This window comes from Mauremys mutica, chromosome 8 (genome assembly GCF_020497125.1).
Source record: "Mauremys mutica isolate MM-2020 ecotype Southern chromosome 8, ASM2049712v1, whole genome shotgun sequence".
Lineage (NCBI taxonomy): Eukaryota > Metazoa > Chordata > Testudines > Geoemydidae > Mauremys > Mauremys mutica.
Window position 1 is genome coordinate 68,371,637 of NC_059079.1, and position 22,039 is coordinate 68,393,675.

Below are 22,039 nucleotides of genomic sequence, written 5' to 3' on the forward strand. Positions count from 1 at the left end.
CACGAAAGCTCATGCTGCAAAACGTCTGTTAGTCTATAAGGTGCCACAGGATTCTTTGCTGCTTTTACAGAACCAGACTAACACGGCTACCTCTCTGATACTTGCTGATATTGTTAATATCCTAAACAAATATCTTCCAATGGGCTGGATTTTAATCTAAATGAAGTTGGGAGACTTTCTGTATGAATTTGTGTAGATGTGACTGACGTTTCTGATTCCTGAATCCCATACTATCTTAGATTTTCTTGCCCACATGATCTTCAGCAGAGGACTGGGGCTGGTTAATTGTATTGATGACTTCTTGGGCATATTGTTTGTGTAGGTTTCTATATAAAAGTGCCCATCCAAGTGTTCAGATTACTGTGTGTTGGAATTCTCTCCATGAGATTAGCAGTGGTGACTCACACTTTGTCAAGGAATCATAGTCTTTTATGTGTGGGGACTTTCCTTGCATTGCTGTTCACACCTACATAAAGAGCAGCCGTTTGTCTTTTAGGTCTGTCTTCTTTTTTGAGTCAGTGTTTTGTTTCCAACCCATGATGTTGGCTCTGATACCCTGCCCAGTCTGGGTTGATGTGGAAGGAAGGGAGTAACTGGAAATAATGAGATTGTGATGCATTTTGAATTTCTGTTGTTGAGTGAGATGTTCAAACAAGGTTGAGTCTGAAATCCAAAAGCACCAATCTAGATAGGGTGGTGTATTCCTGCTTACGTCTTGCTAGGCTTGTGGGACAAGCTGGAGGCAAAGGCTGGATACTAGGGATGAGATCTGTGCAGAGTATGGACTTTCTGGTTTGTGAAGGATTTCGAGTTTTAGAGATTTGACTTCATTATGAATGAGAATGAAACCCAAAAATTTCTAAATCCTCTGTGGAAGAAAATTCTGAAAAAAATTTGTGGGTTGCTCAAAGCAGTTTGTTCTGATGACATCAAAATGTTCCATTTCAGTTTTGAATTTGTAAATTATATCACATTATTATTTAGTCTGCAGAAGAGAAGAATGAGGGGGGATTTGATAGCTGCTTTCAACTACCTGAAAGGGGGTTCCAAAGGGGATGGATCTAGACTGTTCTCAGTGGTAGAAGATGACAGAACAAGGAGTAATGGTCTCAAGTTGCAGAGGGGGAGGTTTAGGTTGGATATTAGGAAAAACTTTTTCACTAGTAGGGTGGTGAAGAACTGGAATGGGTTACCTAGGGAGGTAGTGGAATCTCCTTCCTTAGAGGTTTTTAAGGTCAGGCTTGACAAAGCCCTGGCTGGGATGATTTAGTTGGGTTTGGTCCTGCTTTGAGCAGGGGGTTGGACTAGATGACCTCCTGAGGTCCCTTCCAACCCTGAGATTCTATGATTCTATGATTATATTATATTACACAAAATAAAAATAGTCTATAGGGCAAAGTCATTTCAACATAAAAAATCAAAATGTTTCCTTCCCAAAATGTCAAAATGGGAACTTTTTTCCATTTTTTCTCCAAAACAAGATTTTAGGGAAACTGACACAATTTCGCGAAGCATTTCCATTCCGACAGAACCACATTCTCCAGTGGAAAATGGTTCAGTCAAAGGCTTCCAAGCAGCTCTATTAGGGATATTTATTAGGCAGGAAGGACAATTCCTGTCTTCACAGTGTATCAGCAGGGCTCTGCCTCTTAGACCTGTTATTGGCTGGAGCCAGTACCCAATCCTGGAGCACAGGGAAGTGACCCCGGGGTGCCATCGGTCTGTGGTCCTGCTCCATCTTGCACCTGTGCATAGGGCAGCCTGGGTATGCTGGCGTGCAGCCCACACACTCAGGGAAGGCCTGTGCCTACTTAGCATTGTTGCCGCCTTAGCTGTAGCTCAGCTGAGCTACACATATTCAATGACTATAATGCTTCCCCATCCATCATTGCCTCCAGCCCTCGGCTAATACTGAGTATCCCTCCAGGGCCTGCAAACTTGTGCCTTACTTGATTGCTAGACTGTCTGCTTGGCTTTTAGTATGTATGTCACAGTATAGCAAATGCACCCAATTATCACTTTAGGCTCAGCACTGCATGCGTTTCTAACCGGCCCCAGAGCTCCCACCACCTTTGGCACATGTGTGCCCACAAAGGCGCTAGGGGAACCACACAAGAACTGAAGGGTGTCCCGCTGCTGTGAACAGGTGCTGTGTTTAGGACTTATACCTTCTCCATCACTGCTGACTCCTCCTGGGAGAACCCTTCCACTGGGAACAGTTTTGCAGTGAATTATAATTTGGGTATTTCTGATTGTTTTCTGCGCCCAAGGGTGATTTTCCTTAAAACATGAAATGTTCCCTGGAGACTTTGTGCTTCTTCAAAACCTCCGCTGTTCCCCTAGCTGTCCATTCCCCAGACTGAGGCAGCTGTGGCTGGATAGCACCTGGCAAAACAGAATGGAGGAAGGGAAATGCAAAGCCGAGGATGTACAAGCAGCATTGTTTCTAAATAAAACGGTGGTGTGAGCTTCTCTACGACGCATACACAGCCTTTAAAATAATCAGTGTCTTTTGAAAGAAGAAATACTTGAAGGCAGAAACCACCATTTCCTCCTGAGAGACCTCAGGAGGAAATTATCCATCCACGGCTGTAAATCCCCAGTAAACCCTGGCAGGAGTTTAAAAAGCAGTTACAGAAATGGCTATATATTTTTATCTGAAACCTCAAGAGAGAACTAATCACGGTGTTGATGGCAGCAAGGAACAGTCAAGTAGTGGGAGGAGGATGCTCATGCTGATGAGAGCAATGCTAAGTGCTTCCTGCAGCTCACATGGCATGTGAGTTATTCTGAACAGTGCTTGCAAACTTTTACCAGTCACAATGGGGAGTTTCATTTGCTGTTACTCCTGGACCCTTTCATTCATTTTCAGACAACCTGTGAAGTGTTTGCAGTGTGACATGTGCCCCTGTGAGGCATGTAAGAGACCCTCTGGAACAACTACCCTCCAGCCTAATAGGAACACAGTCAGCTGAGTATCTGGAGGCCATGTGTTGACGTCTCCCCTTCTAATTGTTGATTGGCCATTTTACATGGAAATGATTATTTGATGGAAAATGCAGTCACTGCAAGATTTAAATTTTCTGTGGGAAAATTTCAATTTTGTTGACATTTTGTCAGGAAAATCAAAATGAAAGGCTTTGTTTTGGGCCAGGTCATCCTAAATCAAAATATTTCAGTGTGTCCAACTGAATCAAAATGTTTCATTTCAGGGCATTTCACCATTCATCTGTGTGCACCAGAGCTGCCTCAGAGGGGTTGTTCAGATATCTCATAGACCAATTCTCTTCTATGGGCTGGGGTCCCTGGCTGGACATCATCTCCCACAATACATTGCAGTCTCTCCTCTACTTGAAGCACAGTTATACAGCATGGCAGTTGCATAAACATGCTACATCATGAGAGATGTAATCCAGCCAGGGAGCCTGGCCCATAGAGGAGAATGGGGAAACCCAAACTACAAGTTCCATGAACCCTTGTGACAGCTTATGGAGGCACAACTTAATGCTGAACCACCTCAAAATATGTTTCCACAATGGCAAACTGAAATTTTTCTGAACTTTCTGTTCTGTTACAAAAGTTGATATTTTGACTTTTCGTCCCACATCAAGATTAAACAAATTTTGAAACATCAGTCTTTCCTGCAGCACAGAAATTCTCATTTTCAACCAGTTCTGCCATTACCACTTGTGGGCATTCTTTCCTCTGACCAAGGCCTGTGTCCCCCATTCACCAGACAAAGTAATAGAGGTTGCCTAGATCACACTTGCCAAGCCGGGGGTAGAACACACAGCAGTAATATCACAGAGCCAAGTTTTGTTTAGCCTAGTCACGCTGCCCCTGAGAACAAGTCTGCCACCTTTGCAGGTGGAATTGCTGTCTGGGAGACATACAGCTGAATTGCCTGGCCAGTAGTCACACAGGATGGCGTTTCAGTGCAGTGATAGTGTGTAGTGAATGAAGAAGAGGCAGCATCAGCAAAGAAAGCTAAGGAAATAAACTGAGACCCAGAAGAACTGGATTTTGTCTCCTCTACCCCTTGTTTGCTGTGTGATGCTGGGGAAGTGACTTCTCTGAGGTCTGTGCAGGGAAACCACCCATAAACACATGATTCAGGAGGAATGGTTTGTGGTTAAGGCATTGTCCAGGGACTCAAAAGACCAGAATTCAGGCTCTGTCTTGGCCAGTGACATACTTATTTACCTTGACAAAGTCATTTGCTGTCTGATACCCAGTTTCCCATTCTATACGCTATTTTGGCTCCTTGGGTGCATAACTACATATATGCTATCATAAACATACAGATAAGGGTAGCATAAAATCCCTCCTTTACCTGTAAGGGGTTAAGAAGCTCAAATAACCTAGTTGGCACCTGACCAGAAGGACCAATGGGGAAAGAAGATACTTTCAAATCGGGGGGGAGGCTTTGTTTGTGCTCTCTGTGTGTTCCCTCTGGAGACAAAGAGAGAGACCAAGCAGGTAATCCAGCTCCTACTGAAATGATACATCTAAAATTACAGAAATTGTAAGTAATAGCAAGGAAATGCATTAGATTATCTTTGTTTTAGCTTGTGAATTTTCCCTATGCTAAGAGGGAGGTTTATTCTTGTTTTGTAATGTTAAAGGTAAGCCTAGAGGGGAATCCTCTGTGTTTTAAGTCTTTTTTTACCCTGTAAAATTACCTTCCATCCTGATTTTACAGAGGTGCTTCTTTTACTTTTTTTTATAATAAAGTTCTGCTTTTAAGAACCTGATTGGTTTTTAGTGTCCTAAAAACCAAAGGGTCTGGTCTGTACACACCTTGTTAACCTATTTGGATGGTATATTATTCTCAAGCCTCCCCAGGAAAGGGGGTGAAGGGGCTTGAGGGGGATATTTGGGGGGGATAGGGCTCCAAGTGGCCCCTCCCTGAATGTTTGTTTAAATCACTTGGTGATGGCAGCAATACCGTCCAAGGACAAGGAACAGAATTTGTGCCTTGGGGAAGTTTTTAACCTAAGCTGGAGGAAAATAAGCTTAGGGAGTCTTTCATGCGGGTTTCCACACCTATACCCCAGAGTTCAGAGTGGGGAGGGAACCCTGACATATGCATGTGCAATTACCTGGAATTAATGGGAACAGAGAAAAGTCTGTGTCAAGTCCACTAGACAGCAAATAAATCTAGCTTCTCTCTTTCTCATTCCCTCAAGCAAGAAAGAAGCCCAATTTTATTAAATCTGGGCTCCATACCCATAGCCAAGTTTAATGCACTTTCCTGTGTAAAGGAGGACAGGAAAATATTGTCAGTGTCCTAAAACTCCCTAGGCCTGGTATCTGCCCCTTGCCACCCCCTCTCCCCCCCCCTGCTTCTCGCCCCCCCCCACTTCCCGTTCTCTGACAGATCTCAATAATTTGTTCAGGCATGTATGCTATTTATAAACCTTAAGTCACCAGTCAGAGTGACTTTATACAGAAATCAAATTATCATCCAACAATTAACCAATAATCCAGAGGCTATAATGTGTTTCGACACGTTATTCTATAAGGACTTGTCAAGAAAGAATGGTTGATAAAATGGTTCATTTGGCAAACAGGTCAACTCATACATGGTACATGGTGCCCTCAAAGTTTAGAGTCAGTATCCGTCTATTCAGCTCTATCCAAATGGTGGTGTGTGATTTCCTCAGGGCTGGAATTTGACCCAGGCACAATACGCAGGTGCCTAGAACCCTGACTCCCATCCATGTGATGACATCAGAATCTCAGCTTGATTTTCTTTAAAACAAATGTGTTTCCAGCCCTTTTGGTTGTGACAAAAAGGTTAAGAACATGACCCAAGTGTAACTGATGCAGTGGTGTCTGCCTGAGTCTTCAGAGAGTCTGATACAATTGCTTTAAGAGAGGGAACAGCCCCATGTGTAACCCATGCAGTGATATCTGCCTAAGTCTGGGAAGATCAGTCAGAAAGGAGGGACTGCCCCTTCTGTAACCAAGGCACTAAGGCCTGTCTGAGAATGCAGACATCCTACAGCAGGGGAAGCAACCAATAGTACCAAGGTGGCAGCCACCTGGCCCCCTACTCACTAGCACTAATGACCATGCCTCCTGCTGCTGCAGAGGTGGGGAGGGTGGATCCTTCCTGTTGTTTGAGGGGGAGAGGGAGAAAATAAAGTGGGTGGCTACTACTGTAACACCTCTGGATAGGTTGTTAACAAGGGGTATGGAACCTGGGACTTCTGGATGACCATAAGCCTTTATTGCCTTAGCTAGAAGAATCAGTTCTACTAGCTAAGTCTATAGTAGGTTCACTAGCCAGCATCTGTGGCATTGGACCAGCAGCATTGGACATGAGTGCACAAATGTCCACTATAAACGGAGGTTGCAAAGCCAGTCATGGCAATTAGCAGGAATTGCCAGTGTAGCTGTTTTCTTCCAGAGGCAGGCAGCTCTTGCGGGAAGTGTGTGGTGCTTATTTGCACCTATTGGAACTGTGTCAGACTTATGTGCAGCAGCTTGTTTTCATCTGGCACAGCTCTCCATGCAGTTATAAGGGTGACAACATCTTGTCTTGAAATTTTTGGGGTGCTGTCTGAGCCAGCACAGAAATTAGATGTTCATGTGCAGCTCAGGCAACCGCTAATGGTACAGGTGGCCGTGTTCAGCTCTGAATCATGTGATGCATATGCCAACTTCTTCCCCAAACTGCTGCACAGTATTTCACTGGTGCAAATACCAGCACCAGGGCCAGCCAATATAAATGACTTCTGTTGTCAGTCGTCAGCTGTGTCTGTATCCTTTCTGTGTGCTGCCTCAGCCAGAGAGCCGACACAGTGCACCTCGATCGAACTGCGCACAAAGACCACAAGACCTGATTAGTAGCGAAGGCACCCAGCCAGGTTTATTGTTAATGAAGCACAGACTTTCTTTCTAGTACAACTCCTACCAAACTTTCTGTAAATTAGTTCAGGTAATGGCTAAGAAATAGGTTCCTTAGAGACTATCGCCGAGAGTATATCCCTGGGTAGTCATCAGAGGCAATTAAACTCTACCAGAAATTCAAATCTGCTGGTAACAAGCAGGAGACCATTAATGAGAGCAAGGAAATCATTCAACTACTGGATCAAGCCCAGACACAATCAGTGAAGAGAGAGAGTTACAAAGATGGACTTTACTCACTCTAGGCAGAAAGCCTAGCAAACCATCAAAAGACTTTATGGCGATTCAAGCCTCGGCAAAAATAAGTTTCTAGTCGTCACAAATGCTGTCACATCCCAGCTAGTGGATAATGGCAGTACACAGAACTTGGGTAAGTCTTGCAGCAGTGCAGCAAAGGTTGCTGAGGTTACAGAAAGGTTGCAGGCTCTCCATCAATCAGTCCTGATGGCACCTTTTTCAGCCAAAGAGCTGGACCAGCCCATAAAGTTTATTAAAAGAGCAAAGATGTCAGACCTGGATTACAGCCACATGGAGCACCTTCATAGAATCATAGAAGATTAGGGTTGGAAGAGACCTCAGAAGGTCCTCTATTCCAACCCCCTGCTCAAAGCAGGACTGACACCAACTAAATCATCCCATCCAGGGCTTTGTCAAGCCGGGCCTTAAAAACCTCTAAGGATGGAGATTCCACCATCTCCCGAGGTAACCCATTCCAGTGCTTCACCACCCTCCTAGTGAAATAGGTTTTCCTAATATCCAACCTAGACCTCCTGCATTGCAACTTGAGACCATTGCTCCTTGTTCTGTCATCTGCCACCACTGAGAACAGCTGAGCTCCATCCTCTTTGGAACCCCCTTTCAGTTAATTGAAGGCTGCTATCAAATCCCCCCTCATTCTTCTCTACTGCAGACTAAACAAGCCCTGTTCCCTCAGCCTCTCCTTGTAAGTCAAGTGCCCCAGCTCCCTGATCATTTTCGTTGCCCTCTGCTGGACTCTCTCCAATTTGTCCACATCCTTTCTGTAGTGGGGGGCCCAAAACTAGATGCAATACTCCAAATGTGGCCTCACCAGTGCTGAATAGAGTGGAATAATCACTTCCCTCGATCTGCTGGCAATGCTGCTAATGCAGTCCAATATGCCGCTAGCCTTCTTGGCAACAAGGGCACTCTGCTGACTCATATCCAGCTTCTCAGCCACTGTAATCCTCTTCGCCTAGGCCCCAAAGCCAAAAGTTGCCTGCTCCAGTGTCACAACCAGTTTTTCCAGGTCAACTGCATCCCACAAATCTGGTGCAGGTCAAAGGCTGTCGCCATTCCGAAATCAGGAAAACTGCTGGAAGATCCCCAGAGCTACTGACCCATCGCTCTCCTTTGTGCCATATACAAGCTTATGGAGAGCCTGATTCTGACATGTAGCCATGAGGTTATTGAACCACAACTGCCCTTTGTTCAAGCTGGCTGCAGACGAGGAAGCTGTACCCAAGATCACGTTATTTGCCTAACACAAGACATTGAAGATGCCTTTGATGTGGGCAAGAAAGTTGGCGCTGTTCTGCTGGATCTGTCACCTGCACATGACACTGCCTGCTAAATTGTTTCATATTGTTCCCTGTAAGCCCATGGTGAAGTTCATCATGGAAGTGATAAGGAATCAGAACTTTAACTTGCAAGCTGGAGACAGTCAGCCAGCTTTGGCAGCGCCATCCAGCCTGAACAGAGGGAGTTATGGTTTCAGGAGAAGGAAGGCCCAGCTATCCAGAGAAGAACAGCTCCAGGCCCCCCAGCAGATGGCTCCTGCCACTACCACTCCAAACAGGGGAGAAGCCTTTCAGAGGCTGTGTGGGGCTGTAGTATAGGGTGTGCAGGACTGTATGGATAGCAGCTGGGCCAGGTGGGCTGTGCTGCAGTGCAGAGCCCATGTATGGGTGTGCCCAGGGTGCCACGATATTGTAAACTGAGCCTGGGTGACTCCTGCCCAAATGAAGATTCACTTAGACACTCAATGAATTGTCCAAGTCAAATGCTGAGTTACACGTGTATTTGTGGGCACGGGTCAGGCCTCTCTATAGCCCCCAAACCCAGCTCAACTGAAACCATCAGTCAAGTGTGTTTAGCGGCTATCACACCCCTGCCACCCAGCTGGAATGACATGATGAAGCTGTTAGCTCAAGCAGAGGCTAAATGCAAGAAATTTGATCAAAAACAGTTCCTCACCAGAGCATCTGTAGCATCATCCTCAACGTTCGTGTGTTCTGACTTGCAGTGAGCATGGGTCCTCCAGGGGAGTGTCGGAAACATCTGGTTCACAGCAGCATGCATTAGGGACAGGTTAAAAGACCGCTCTAGAAACAAGAGTTTTTCCCAAGAGAGGGATAGCTGTTCTGTTAAAGACACATTGTCTGATAGCTTGGTCTCATGCTTCACCTACAACACAAGTCCTCTGCAAAAAAGAACAAAAACAAAAAGAAGACGAGGAGGAAGGATCAGGGCAGGTTTTATTCTACAATCTGCTGCGTGGCACATTGCACAGGGTGCACACACCTGGCCCTCAAGCTTTTTCCTTTATAACTTTCTGCTACTATTGTTTGCCAGAGATGGCGGATAATCTGATCCGCATGTGCTGTGCTCAGAACTGTTCTTCTAAACTAAGTAGAGCTGTGGTGAATGGGTGACCTCCAACTAGCTGCTGAATGAAGAGGTGAGGCTGAGTTGGTAGGTAGAACTCTCCCTTCCCAGGAGATACTGAACCAATGACTCAGGATGGGGCACTGAGATATGGGTGGGACATATCTTCTCAGACACAAATGCTTGTGATCAATAAGGATCCTATTTTGCTCTGTTTACAAAGATCCTTATTTATTATTCTGAGAGCAAAAGAGGATAACCCTACATAAGAACAGGTCTAGCTTGGGGGAAAAGGAGGTTGAAGATGGGATGCTGTCAGGACCCACCCTCATTCTAGCATGGGTAATTAAGTACCCCCTGCAGCTTCAAGTGGATATGGTATTGGTCTCCAATTCCAATTCTTAAACTGGTGAGCAGTGTTGCTGTGAGCTGTTAAACAGTGGCTGTGCTTCACTACAGAGGTGGTTGCATTCCAGTATATCCCACAGAGGTATTCTGAAGCTTAATTGAGTATCATATCTGTGAAGCATCTTGAGGCCTGTGCCAAGGCATTCATGTGCTCCAGCATGGAAGGAGCTACTGGGTTCTGGCCAATCAGAGGTGAGTAGAGGAGAGCACACCCAGCAACTGCCTGAGCTACACCTGGCACTCTCTGTGAAGTGTATATCAGGACTACTTTAACATATGCCTTTTACTGGCGCTCTTGGCAGGCAGGTGACACATTGGTACAGTGGCTAAGAAGAGGTCAAAGGAGGTCTAGCCGAGCCTCAAGGGAGCTGATTGGCAGCATCTCACCCATCACCTCTGAATTCAGCCCTCCCTCCCTCTTTGTAGAAGTGAATTCCCACTCAGCACATTACTTCCCATTTCATTAGCAATCCTCCCACAAGCTGCAGAGAACCCAGCCTGCTGCCAGGCTGAAATTGGCCCAGGTTTCCCTGAGAAGATCCTGGATAGTCTTTCCCCAAAAGCACTGCGCAAGGTCAATTCTTTTCCTGAATCTCCTGGATTCCAGTAGCATGGCAGGGCGGTGCCAGAGCTCGTTTTGTGTTACCACTATCTGAGGGGACTACACAACTGGAGCTCAGGGCGTCAGCACGAACCCCAGAAGTCCCAGTTGTCAGAGGAGATAGACCCAGCATGGGTTTCACTTCAGGTGGATGAGTGGTGTTGGTCTCTTGGAGATGTTTTCATCATGGGTTTTCAGTGCATGCCAGTGAGATACACTGATACCAAATGATGAACTCGCTGTTGCACTATGTGACTGCATAAGCCTGGGCATGCCCAAAGAGACCTCGTTGTACAGCATTCCACACTGCTGCCCTTACCGGAAATGGCGTCAAACAGCTCACGGAAGGCTAACACAATGAGCCATCAAGCCTGCAGGCTGGGTCAATGATTTTGATTGGCTCTCAGTTACTGTCCCAGCCCTGAACAGTGGGCAAGCATGACTGGTGGGCCAGGAAACAGGTCCCCTATTTAAGAGCAGAATTCTGCTCTGTGCATTGCTATAGGTAAGCAGGGCTTGTTGGAGGGACTCTGCCCAGCTGGAAACACTGACGAACCTCTGACACAAAGGAAGGGCAAGATCAGACACAGGCAGGGCCGGTTCTACTGTTTTTGCCGCCCCAAGCAGCACGCCGAATTGCCGCCGCGGATGGCGGGGGCAGTCTGTGTGCCATTAGGGCAACATGCGCGCCACTCTACTTTCCCCTCAGCCCCGACCTGCTCCTGCCACCCGTGCACCCCTGCTCTCTCAGGCCTGCCAGGGCACTTAGCGGGGCGACATGTGGATCCCAGCGCACGCCACTGACCTGCCAGGACTGAGCTCGAGCTCCCCGCGACAAACTCTTGGAAACCCCCCACCCCACCCGCTCGGTGCTGTTGCAACTCGTCCGACCGGCGCGGCCAGCCGTGGGAGGAACGTTCCGGCTTCAGGAAGGGCCAGCCTGGAATGGGGCAGGGAGTGGTACCCGGCCCCCGGGGGGAGCTACACGGGGATAACACATGTCCCCCACCCCTCCCCTCCCCCCGTCAGGCCCAGGCCTCCCAAGGGGATGCCTCTCCTTCCAGCCGCGCCCGGGCTAGGCTGGCCCATTACTCTGCGAGGCTGCTGTAGGTTGGCCCCAGCTGGCCGCCCACAGGCGCTGCCTGAGTTACACGGGACCCTGGCACTCTCCCGACTGAGCTGCGGCCCAGCGCTGGTGCATGTGGAGTGTCCACGCTCCTATCTCCATGGGCCCTGCTCGGCCCGCTGGGGACGGCTCAGGAAGAGCCGGCTCTGAACCTGGCCCCAGACCCCACTTGGCTGGATGCTTGCAACTGGCTATGGTAGGGGTATTGTGCTAGGGGCTCTGCAGCCTACACTGCTGGCCACCAGGACCGGCTCTACTGTTTTTGCCCCCAAGCAGCGCGCCGAATTGCCGCCGCAGACGGCGGGGGCAGTCCGTGTGCCGTTACGGCAGCATGTGCATTTCCGCAGCGGTGGCAATTTGGCGGCAGCTTCTGTCTTCAGCTGGAAGACAAAAGCTGCACCGCCACGGACAGCTAAACATAGAAGCTGCCGCCGAATTGCCGCTGCCTCGGAAACGCATGTGCTGCCCTAACAGCACATGGACTGCCCCCACCATCAATTCGGCACACTGCTTGGGGGCAAAAACACAGGGACTGCCGCCCCTTGTAGATTACTGCCCCAAGCACCTGCTTGGGATGCTGGTGCCTGGAGCTGGCCCTGGACACAGGACATTGGTTCAAAGAGCTGTACGTCTTGAGAGCTTTAAATGTCTCTGTGGCTAAGAAATTCCTTTGCCAAGCCTGGGGGGCTTGCCTTCCTGGCACCTTGTACGCAAAGCAGTTACACTAGAAGGCCAGAGTGCCTAGGTGGGCAGTGTGTAAGTGACTGGGGGAGGGGGTGGTTGGGAGATCTCTGACACTGATTTTGGGGTCTAGAGCAGCTGTGCCCCACGTCCCAAGGAAGGGCATGAGCCCAGGAGTGTGCCATAGGATCACAGAGCTAGACACAGTGACTGGATTCTACCCAGACCCAAATGGCTTGGAAGCGCATGGAACCCAGCAATTAGTCCACCTGAAGGAGACTGGTGCCTGTACAGAAGGAGACTGGGTCAGGTTGTAACATCCAGCACTAGGACTGTAGGGACAAAAATGACATAAAAGCTAAACTTCCTGTTTGCTTTGAGTTTGGCCAGGACTCTGTAACCCACTGGTGAGTGTGTGCTACAGGTTCTCCACTGTACTTGATCCACAGAGAACGTGAGCTTGTTATAGCCCCACCCACGGCTGCTTGGCTCTTTAGCTGTAGCCACTCACGTTCTTACCTCCAGTGGTCCCTGGTTCAATCCCCTGTGTGTTGACCAAGCTCAAGCCTGTCTGGCCACAGGCTCATAGCAGTGCCGTAAAATGGATGGTCTTGGCTAGCTAAGGCAAATTCTTATTAAGACAGAAGGGACAAGCAGAGGAATAGGAAAGAGAAGAAATAAAGTGGGGAAGGAAAAGAACACACAAAGCTGGCAAAGTCCCACATCCCACATGGTGGGATTCAGCCACAGCTGGTGTAGGTGGTGATGTCATTGAGATCCCTCTCTCTGACCTGGTCGGGTCAGGACACCTCTTAGGATTAGCACAAAGAAGGACCAGGCCCAGGAGATGGTGAGGTTGGTAGCCATGATAGTGAAGGCCACTCCAGTAGCCAGCTTTTCTCCCAAAGTCTTCTTTCTGTAAAAAACGCTGAAGGCAGTGGTGGGTGGAACAACCCATCCCCTCATTATTTTGTTTACCACTTGGGCCTAATATCAGACATACCAATACCAGCTCATTGACTTTCAGTCTCACCTTGTTCCTATTTACCAGACATGAGTTTAACACAGTCTTTAAGTTATGGGCTTTTCATTTGGACTCAGTCACTCTGTCTCCCCTTTGCACCTTTACCCATCAGCATTAGCTGTCTAGGTTATTGTGACACCTTAGGACCTTCCACTCCTCCCTTCTCACAGCTAAGTTCAGAATGAGAATAAATTGATAGGCCAGTCATCACACTGTGTTGCTGTCTGATAGAGACCAGCAGGGATTCTCTTGCACCTGAGGGCTGGGGTTCTTAGGAAGAGGCTTCTATACCTCTGCCATTTGATGCATATTTCCTATGCAAATCCATGTAACTGCACCACCCTGCTGTGCATTTCCCTGAATAGAAAGATATTCTGCACTTCCAGAGTCACAGGCAGGCATTCTAATATTAGTACTTATTTAAGCTGTGTTTGAAGGGAAGACGGACATTAGCCTCCCCCACACTCCAGTAGCATTGGTGAACATAGGTTTAAGGCAGCCTGAGTGTGCGGGAGTCTCAGTTACAAGCAGGGAGTCCAGCTCACAGTCTATACATCACCTCTGGAGCTGAAGGACTTCCACAAATGCATCCTTCCCCCCGCCCCCTCCCGGTATCTGTGACTGGCAAGCCCTTAACCAGTGTTCTCCTTGGTCTCTTACAGATTGCAGTGAATGGTGGGCCAGAGGTGAAGGATTTAAACCCAGTGCCAGGAAGAATGAACAAGGTTCACCATGGATAATACAAATGAGATTTCTGCCGGAGGACAGGGAAAGGGGAATCCCGGCTGAGGTAGTAAAAAGCCCCTAATCTCTGACTCTTGAGCCCTTCACCAGGAGGAAAGCACCATTTCCTGAGCTGCTTCACCTTTCTTACACCCCGACTGGCTCCTGGCAGTACAGATCTGACTCACTTGCCTGATTATTAATCTGATTTCCAAGGATCTGGAGGAGAATTTCTGGCTTGGTGCCAGGAAGCGCATTAGAGACATTGACTTGCTGCCCACAGACCATGCAGGGACATTCTCTCCCCTCTTACTGACAACAATGGAAAACCCAACAAAGGGGCAGAGGATTTCTTAATGAGGACTCCATGTGTTTAACCTCTGCGGAGCCCTTGGGAACAGCACTGGAGAGTGTTAGGTGATGTCTTGGAGGATCTATCTGAAGGCTCAGTGAGGGACCAGCTTTTCTGCCTAAAGAGCAGCACTACTGGATTAAAGCCTTGGGGATCAGCTGTTGTTAAGCAATGCACTTGGAATTCCAGGTGCATTGCTTTGCTGCAGCACCCTGATGTGAGACCCTTGAGAGCCGGGATTGTCTATTGCTTTGTCCTTTCAGGGACTTTTTATGGGGGGTTGTTCCTGGTGGCCTTGGTGCTTTGTCTATAACTGATGATCCTCTTCACTCAGCCCATGGGCCTCTTCCCTTGAAGTGAAACAAGGAGGCTTGAGAGAGAGAGAGAGGGAGGGCAGCTCACCTCACCATGGTGCTGCCGCCGCCTGACAAGCGCCACGTGTGTCTGACCACCATTGTCATCATGACCAGCATGGCCTTCATGGATGCCTACCTGGTGGAGCAGAACCAAGGGCCACGGAAGATTGGTGTCTGCATCATTGTCCTGGTGGGAGACATCTGCTTCCTCATCGTGCTGCGCTATGTGGCGGTATGGGTGGGGGCTGAGGTGAAAACAGCCAAGCGGGGCTACGCCATGATCCTGTGGTTTCTCTACATCTTTGTGCTGGAGATTAAGCTGTATTTTATATTTCAGAATTACAAAGCAGACAAGAAGAATCTGGAGACAGTGGCCAGGAAGGCCTTGACCTTACTTCTGTCCATCTGTGTGCCAGGGCTCTACCTGGTGCTGGTGGCCTTGGACAGCATGGAGTACATACGAACCTTCAGGAAGAAGGAGGATCTGCGGGGACGCCTCTTCTGGGTGGCCCTGGACCTGCTGGATATATTAGATATTCAGGCCAATCTATGGGAGCCACACAAGACTGGGCTTCCCATCTGGGCAGAAGGGCTCATGTTCTTCTATTGTTACATACTGCTCTTGATCCTGCCTTGTGTCTCTCTTAGTGAGATTAGCATGCAAGGGGAGCACATTGCTCCGCAGAAAATGATGCTTTACCCTGTGCTGAGCCTGGTCACCATCAACATTGTCACCATATTCATCCGGGCCATTAACATGGTCTTGTTCCAGGACAGCAGGGTCTCCACTATCTTTATTGGCAAGAACATCATTGCCATAGCCACCAAGGCATGCACTTTCTTAGAGTATAAGAAACAGGTGAAAGAATTCCCCCAGAATGCTATTGCCCTGGAGCTCCAGCAGAACTCAATCTCTCATAATCAGACTATCCACAGTACACAGGGAATTTCTCATGAGCAGTCACCCACCAGGGAAATTCTGGATACATGACGGATCACCTCCAGACATCAGCATTGGCTTGCATTGCATTGGGGGGTGTAGGGAGGTGAGAAGCTGCTCTCCCATTGTATGGGGTGTGCGTGATGGACGAGTCCCAACAAGGAGAGCTCTCCCAGGCACAAAACACTTACCATGTTTTAATCAAACTATGGAGTGTTTCCTAGACCTCTTCATCTCAGGTATAGCCCTAGGAATTCTCCAGAATAACCAAATGAACTTGCAAAGGACCAGAACCAGCTACGCCCTCTGTTTTCCTTCCACTCACTCCTCCCGTGCCCAACCAAGTTCCCTGATGCTGAGATTTCTCTCTTTGTTCCTTAAGACTCTCACCTTTGCTCCAAGTCCTGGAATGAAGATATTGTTACCAGAGTCCTTTGTATGGAATGGGAATGGGCGGGAGGGGCATTTGCACCAGTTAATCCTGTGATTATAGATGTGTATTATTTCAAATAGTTGTGTTTACTGTTCCCTATTTATAACTGTCTCTTTTTTGATCTTTTCTGGGAATCCCCATTGTTGGGTCTGGTTTCTTTTGGTTTGTAATCCACTGGAACAGCTCCCTTTGCTATTTGTCCCAGCAGGAACAACACAAAAAGTAGCACCCGATACAATAAACAGCTATGTCTCTCCTCTCATTCTCTTGCTACTTGGCTCAGGCTGCTGGTTGGGAAGCAGGGATATCCATTTCTGCTAGTGCACTAAGCCAATTCAGCGGGGAGCAGTATTTGACAAGCTAATGTTAATCTAATGCTGGTGTTTTATGTATCTTGTTCACTTCAAATGACTCAGCACAATATTTCTATTTTTAGAAGGATCTCTCTCGCTCGCTCGCTCTGGCAGTGCGAACACTCCTGACTACAACAGATGGTGCAGTGCAGCTGCCCTGGTGAATCCAACCAGGGCCAACATGAGTGGAAGCAGATGCCGAGGAGAGCTAGTAATAATAATGACGATGATGATGATGCATTTCACTCCAGCATCAGTGTTTATAAAGAGGGCTGCTTTCCACAGCTACTATATTTTTAAAAATAAAATATTTCCATAAAACGGAAAGAAGTGCTGCTTGAGCTGCATGACCATGGGAGGGCTGGGAACCAGCACCATGGACAGATCTCCTCCCCTTTGGGCATGGCAAATGGCTCATACAAGCAGCTGTGGGGCAAATGAATAATAAAAATAAAAACCCAATGAGAACAAACTGATCTGTAGTTTTGTGTCTGTGTTTGGCGGCATGTGGAGGGCTTGTAGTACTGCAACACTGTTGGTGTCCCATCTCATTTGGGATCTCCTGAACCCACAGCAGTTCCTGCCACCAGCATTCCAAGCTCCACAGCATCTTCTCTTGCTACTCCATCCTGATTCCAGAGCACATGGCTGTGCTCTCTTCTCCCCGGAGAGCATACTCATGATGCATCGCACGGCCTCCCCCAGGTGCCATAGCTTGCTCGTTCTGCTGCCTAGAGCTAGCTGAAAAAAAATTGATGGAACAGTTTTCCATCAGAAAATGATGTTTCATCGATTGCAAAATGTTTCATGGGAATGTGTTGATTTTGATGACGTTTTCTATAGAAAAATTTCAAAATGATTGGCAATCAAACTGGAGTATTGTGCTTTCTCATTTCATTTTGCGATTCCCATTTTGTTCCATTCTGATTTTCTTGTTTCAGTTTGATTTTTACATTACATTATAAAATATTAATTCTAATATTATATGGTTTTTAAATATATTAAAATTAAATGTTTCAGTAAGGTTATTTCAATGTTTCAGAAATGAGATTTTTTTTCCCCCAGAATTTCCATTCTGTGAAAATTTCAACTTTACATCCCAATACTGGATGAAAACAAATTTCAGAATTTCAGAATGTCCCACAGGCCAAATGTTCTGATTTCTCTCCTGCTGCCCCTACCCACCATAATACACTCATGCTGGTACTGCTAACCCCCAAAATAGCATGGTCATGCCACTCACTTCCCTCCCAACCCCAGACCACATTGCTGCTGACTCTGCTGTCCTCCCTGACCCAGGAAGCCCTACGTCAAAACCCTGTGAACCAGTCTCGCATTCTGCTTTTCTCAGGGGAACATACACAATGCACAATCCAAGGCAATGACAGGGCACTGCTGGCATGACATAGATTCTTATTTACCCTGATCAGATGCCCATGGAATCCAATTTGCCATCAGGCAATAACTGATCCTTACTGGCTATAGTGCTACTGTAACGCACTGTTACCATGATGGGTATGTGTCATCCTATGTTCCTGACCCTCAAAGGCTGTGAGTCTGTTGTTGCCTCACACCACCCCCTTCAGAGGTTGGCTGTTCAGCGCATGCTGCAGCAGCATGTGCTTTTTAGTGCTGGATGACCTGGGTTCAACTGTAGGGGTCAACCAAGGCAGCGGCCATCCCACTGCAGTGCAGATATCCATCAGCTTTCAGCGGGCGGGGCAATATTTTCAGATGCAGATGCCTAGACTTCCTACATGGCCTGCTCTCTGGAGTGCTGCGCAGATCTCCCAGGGAGAGCAGGAGGCAGAGGGTGGGCAGCAGTACCTCAGTTCTCATGAAAGCCGCAGCTGGCTTTGACGCTCTTTCTTTGAAGGGGGGGAGGGGCTCACTGAGTAGCTATGGACTGAGGTCTAGGGACATGCCACACTTCCCTGAGAGGACAATGTACAGACAACTCCTCCTTGCAGTGCCATGGCCCAACTGCCGCCCTGCCCCTTTGGGGCACTGCACCCTCCTGCTTGCTGCCCCCATATGCTCACTCACTGCACTGACAACATCTGTCCCCAGGAGTCCCAAATCACTGGGCTGGAATGGCCTGTCAGGTGCCACTGCAGCCCTGTAGCCTCTGCTGTGAAGCCTTCCTGTGGTGAAGGCGCTCTTCCTCGTAGTTCATGCAAACCACCAGACCTTGCCCTGGGTTGGAGACCCCTTCTACAGCCTTTGAGACACCAGGCTTCACCCAGAAATCACTGCAGCCCCATGATACTCCCAGAGCCCTCCAGCAGCAGCTCCACAGTCCTGACCAGGGCCCTGCCTTCCCTGCAGCCTACACGGGCCCTTCCCCCATGCCATCCCCACCCTGCAGAGGGAGAAGGGCAGCAGGGGTGGGAGTTCCTGCCAGTTCCCGAGCCAGGCAAGACTGTGGGTTTGCAGGGCTGGCTCTGCTCTCTGTGCATGGGGAGTCCATGCATAACGCTCAGGTTGCTGGGAACCCCAGCAGGTAGTGCTGTGTCCTCTACAGCCAGCCTGCCAAGGCAGCCATCACTCCTCTTGCTTCAGAGAGCTCAGCAAGCTGCTGTCAGGGTGAGAGATGGGCCTGCATCTGCACGTCACCGAGCCTGCAGGTGCCTGCTCCAGGGTGTGGCCTTGGCCAATCACAGTCAGGGCTTGGGCACAGAGCACCAAGTGGGAGCTTTCGCCCAGTGTCAGGAGAGTTTGAACTTGTCCCAGTTACCATGTTCAGACCTGAATCTGAACTCCCTGTACCCCAGGGCAGGGGGCAGGGCAGGGCAAGACGGAGGATTGGACCAGGACTGGTTTCAGCCCATCTCTAGTCAGGACAACAGCCTTGTCTGCATGGGCACCCAGGAGGCTGTACTTAGCGCGTCTCACTGCAGCACACTGGGAAAGCTGGAGCCAGCACTCATTATCTGCACAGCAATGGGCAATCTGCACTGATGCCTCCCAGCACTGACCATATGGGGGACAAGGCCACAGCGACAACACGGTCATCTAGGAACAGCTAGTGTGAGCCCTCATGGCCATGGGATTTTGAAAGAAAAGATACACCTCACCCCCGACACACACACTCTCAGCCACTCTCTCTACCCTGGCCCACCTCACCCCACTGACTCCAGCCCCAGCCACCCCCCTGTACAAGCTGGGACCAAGCCTATTCAGTGACCAGGGTTCCTCAGAGCTGTAACAAGACAAAGCTCCTTCATGAGATTCCATTGCTACCCCAACAAAAGTGCTACCTCCGCGCACACAGCAGACGATTCCCAGATGGCCGTGGGGACATGGGGATATGCTGTCCCTGGTTAGTGTGGATACCCATGGTTAGCTGGCACCCCACACACTGGATCAGAGTCACCAGATGGAGCTGGTGATGGCTGCGTTCCTCTTGAAACAGAAAGGTAGGCCCCCCTCCCACTCCCACCTCCCTGAGAACATGGGCCACAGTAAGTGATGCTCCATCTTTCTGTGGGGCTTGTCCCAGATCTAGTGTGGGGTGTGTTCTGAGCCTGAGGATTTACCTGCGAGTCCTAAGGGCCCAGACAATCCAGGTGACCCAGGGCAGGGATCTAGGCTCCTAATGAAAGCAGCCACTCCAGTCTGCTCAGCATTGCTACCTTGTTGGGGACTCTCTCTGATACCTGGTAGTGCTGACAGACCACTCCAGCTACATCCAACCACCCAGCTGTCCTCACACCTGAATCTAGCCTCCATGGGACACATCTCCCTGTTCAAGGAGAGGTAGCTGTGGGCCATGTTTGTTAACTCTGTGGAGGCCACTTCCCTCCTGGGTGATGTTGTGGGGCTTGTCCACTGGGATAAAAAACAGGGAGGGAAGAAAAGCAAATAGAAAAAAGCAAACGACCTTCAAATGGCCCCAAATAGAGTGGGCAGCACTGGAGAATAGACATCTCATTTCCTTCCCTGAGAGAGCAAGAGAGAGCAGAGCAGATATTTAAAATGGATTAGCAGAAATTAATTAAATTGCTAAATTACTCTGGAATTACATGATAACTCTACTGATGCCATTAGAATACATCACGATTAGCATCAGTGCAATTAACTCCCTAGTATTTAATAACATTCTGCCCCTCTTTTTGGTGTCTAATTAATTTATGTCCCATTCTTTTAAAGCTTTTCCCATAATAGATCAATGGTAAACCTACCAGCCCTTCCAATTCCTGCAATGCCTCTGGCACTGGTACTGTATAAAGATGCTACCTGAGTGCTAACCATGCTCCAGATGATGGCTACTGTCATTTGGAACATGGGTCAGTTACTTTTATGGGACACAGAGTTACTCCTGCATGCAGAAGATCAGAACAAAGGGCTATCCACTGCATTAAGCGCTCATACAGACATGCCTTCCAGGCTGCCATAAGTCATTGGACACAGCACTTGCAGCTAGTGTGCAGTCTGATTTCACTGCCTCCCTCCCTCATCCTGGCCAGTCAATCCAAAAGGAACTGCTGGGAAGTTCTGCAGAAGACATCTTCACTGAGCACTGCCCATGAGCCACAGCTGCTGCACCTCCCTGCTGCATGCAGGCAACGGGAATGTCAGAGTAACAGCCTGACCCCAGCTCTTTGCACGTCTCCAGCACCTTTCACTGGAGGCGCTCAAAATGCTTCCCGAGCAATGAAGGTGCCAATCCCCTTGCCAACCAGGGAGAGGGAGCGGTAGGGCCAGGGTAGAATTTAGCTCATTTTCTAGCTGAATGGAGACCACTGAGAGCTGTAGCCACAAACTGGTGCAGGTGTAACGCCGACAGACCCCGGTCATCGGTGGGCAGGACTGAACCTCGGGCCTCAGGAGCTTAGTGCATGAACCTCTACTGCATGAGCTAAAAGCCAACTGTCTCTTAGCTAAGGCTGTAGAGCAGACTCATTTTATCTCTCTCTCTTTAAGTGGTCTCGGTGCCACTAGGTGGAACAGAACACCACACTCAGGAGGTGTGTGGGTTACATAGGCACTGCTTCATTTGTAATGAAAGAGGTGCTGGGGCATAAATAATTTTTTTACATTCAGAATTGATGCAGCAAGTCCTGACATGCTGGGGCTATGGACTGCCAAGCCTAGAGGTGTGTAGGCTCAGCCCTGGCACAAATTAAGCATTGGGTGCAGGATCAGTGCTGCCCCCTCCTTGCCATCCTAGAAAGGGCATGCTTGTTGCTGGTGTCCCTACCACCTCCTTACTACTCCAGGACAGATAGCTGCCTTGGGGTCTCCTGGTTATCTGTCTACAGCAGGCCTGCACAACATGTGGCCCGGGGGCTGCATGCAGCCCATGTGGGCTTACTGTGCAGCCCATGGGGGATGAGTAGGTGGGGCTCACTGTGCGGCCTGTGGGGGGTGAGTAGGCAAGAGGCGGGTGAGGGAGCGGGGGCTGAAGAGGTGGGTGGGCAGTGGCGGGGTGTAAGGAGGCAAGCCGGGGGAGGGGGGGGCTGAGGAGGCGAGCGGGCGGGCAGTGGCGGGGGCGGGCAG

The 22,039-nt window shown here is 48.8% G+C and overlaps 1 protein-coding gene across 1 annotated transcript; it reads left to right on the forward strand.

Annotated features, from left to right (window-relative positions):
* The first annotated feature begins 14,149 nt into the window (after positions 1 to 14,149).
* LOC123376394 (transmembrane protein 121) lies at positions 14,150 to 16,622 on the forward strand. Its single transcript, XM_045028344.1, has one exon. It carries the CDS (start codon positions 14,864 to 14,866, stop codon positions 15,800 to 15,802), a length of 939 nt encoding a protein of 312 aa, XP_044884279.1. The 5' UTR covers positions 14,150 to 14,863; the 3' UTR covers positions 15,803 to 16,622.
* The last annotated feature ends 5,417 nt before the right edge of the window (positions 16,623 to 22,039 follow it).

What these genes read in the sequence shown, in the direction of transcription:
- LOC123376394 (XM_045028344.1), top strand. Translation starts at nt 14,864, where the DNA reads ATGGTGCTGCCGCCGCCTGACAAGCGCCACGTGTGTCTGACCACCATT.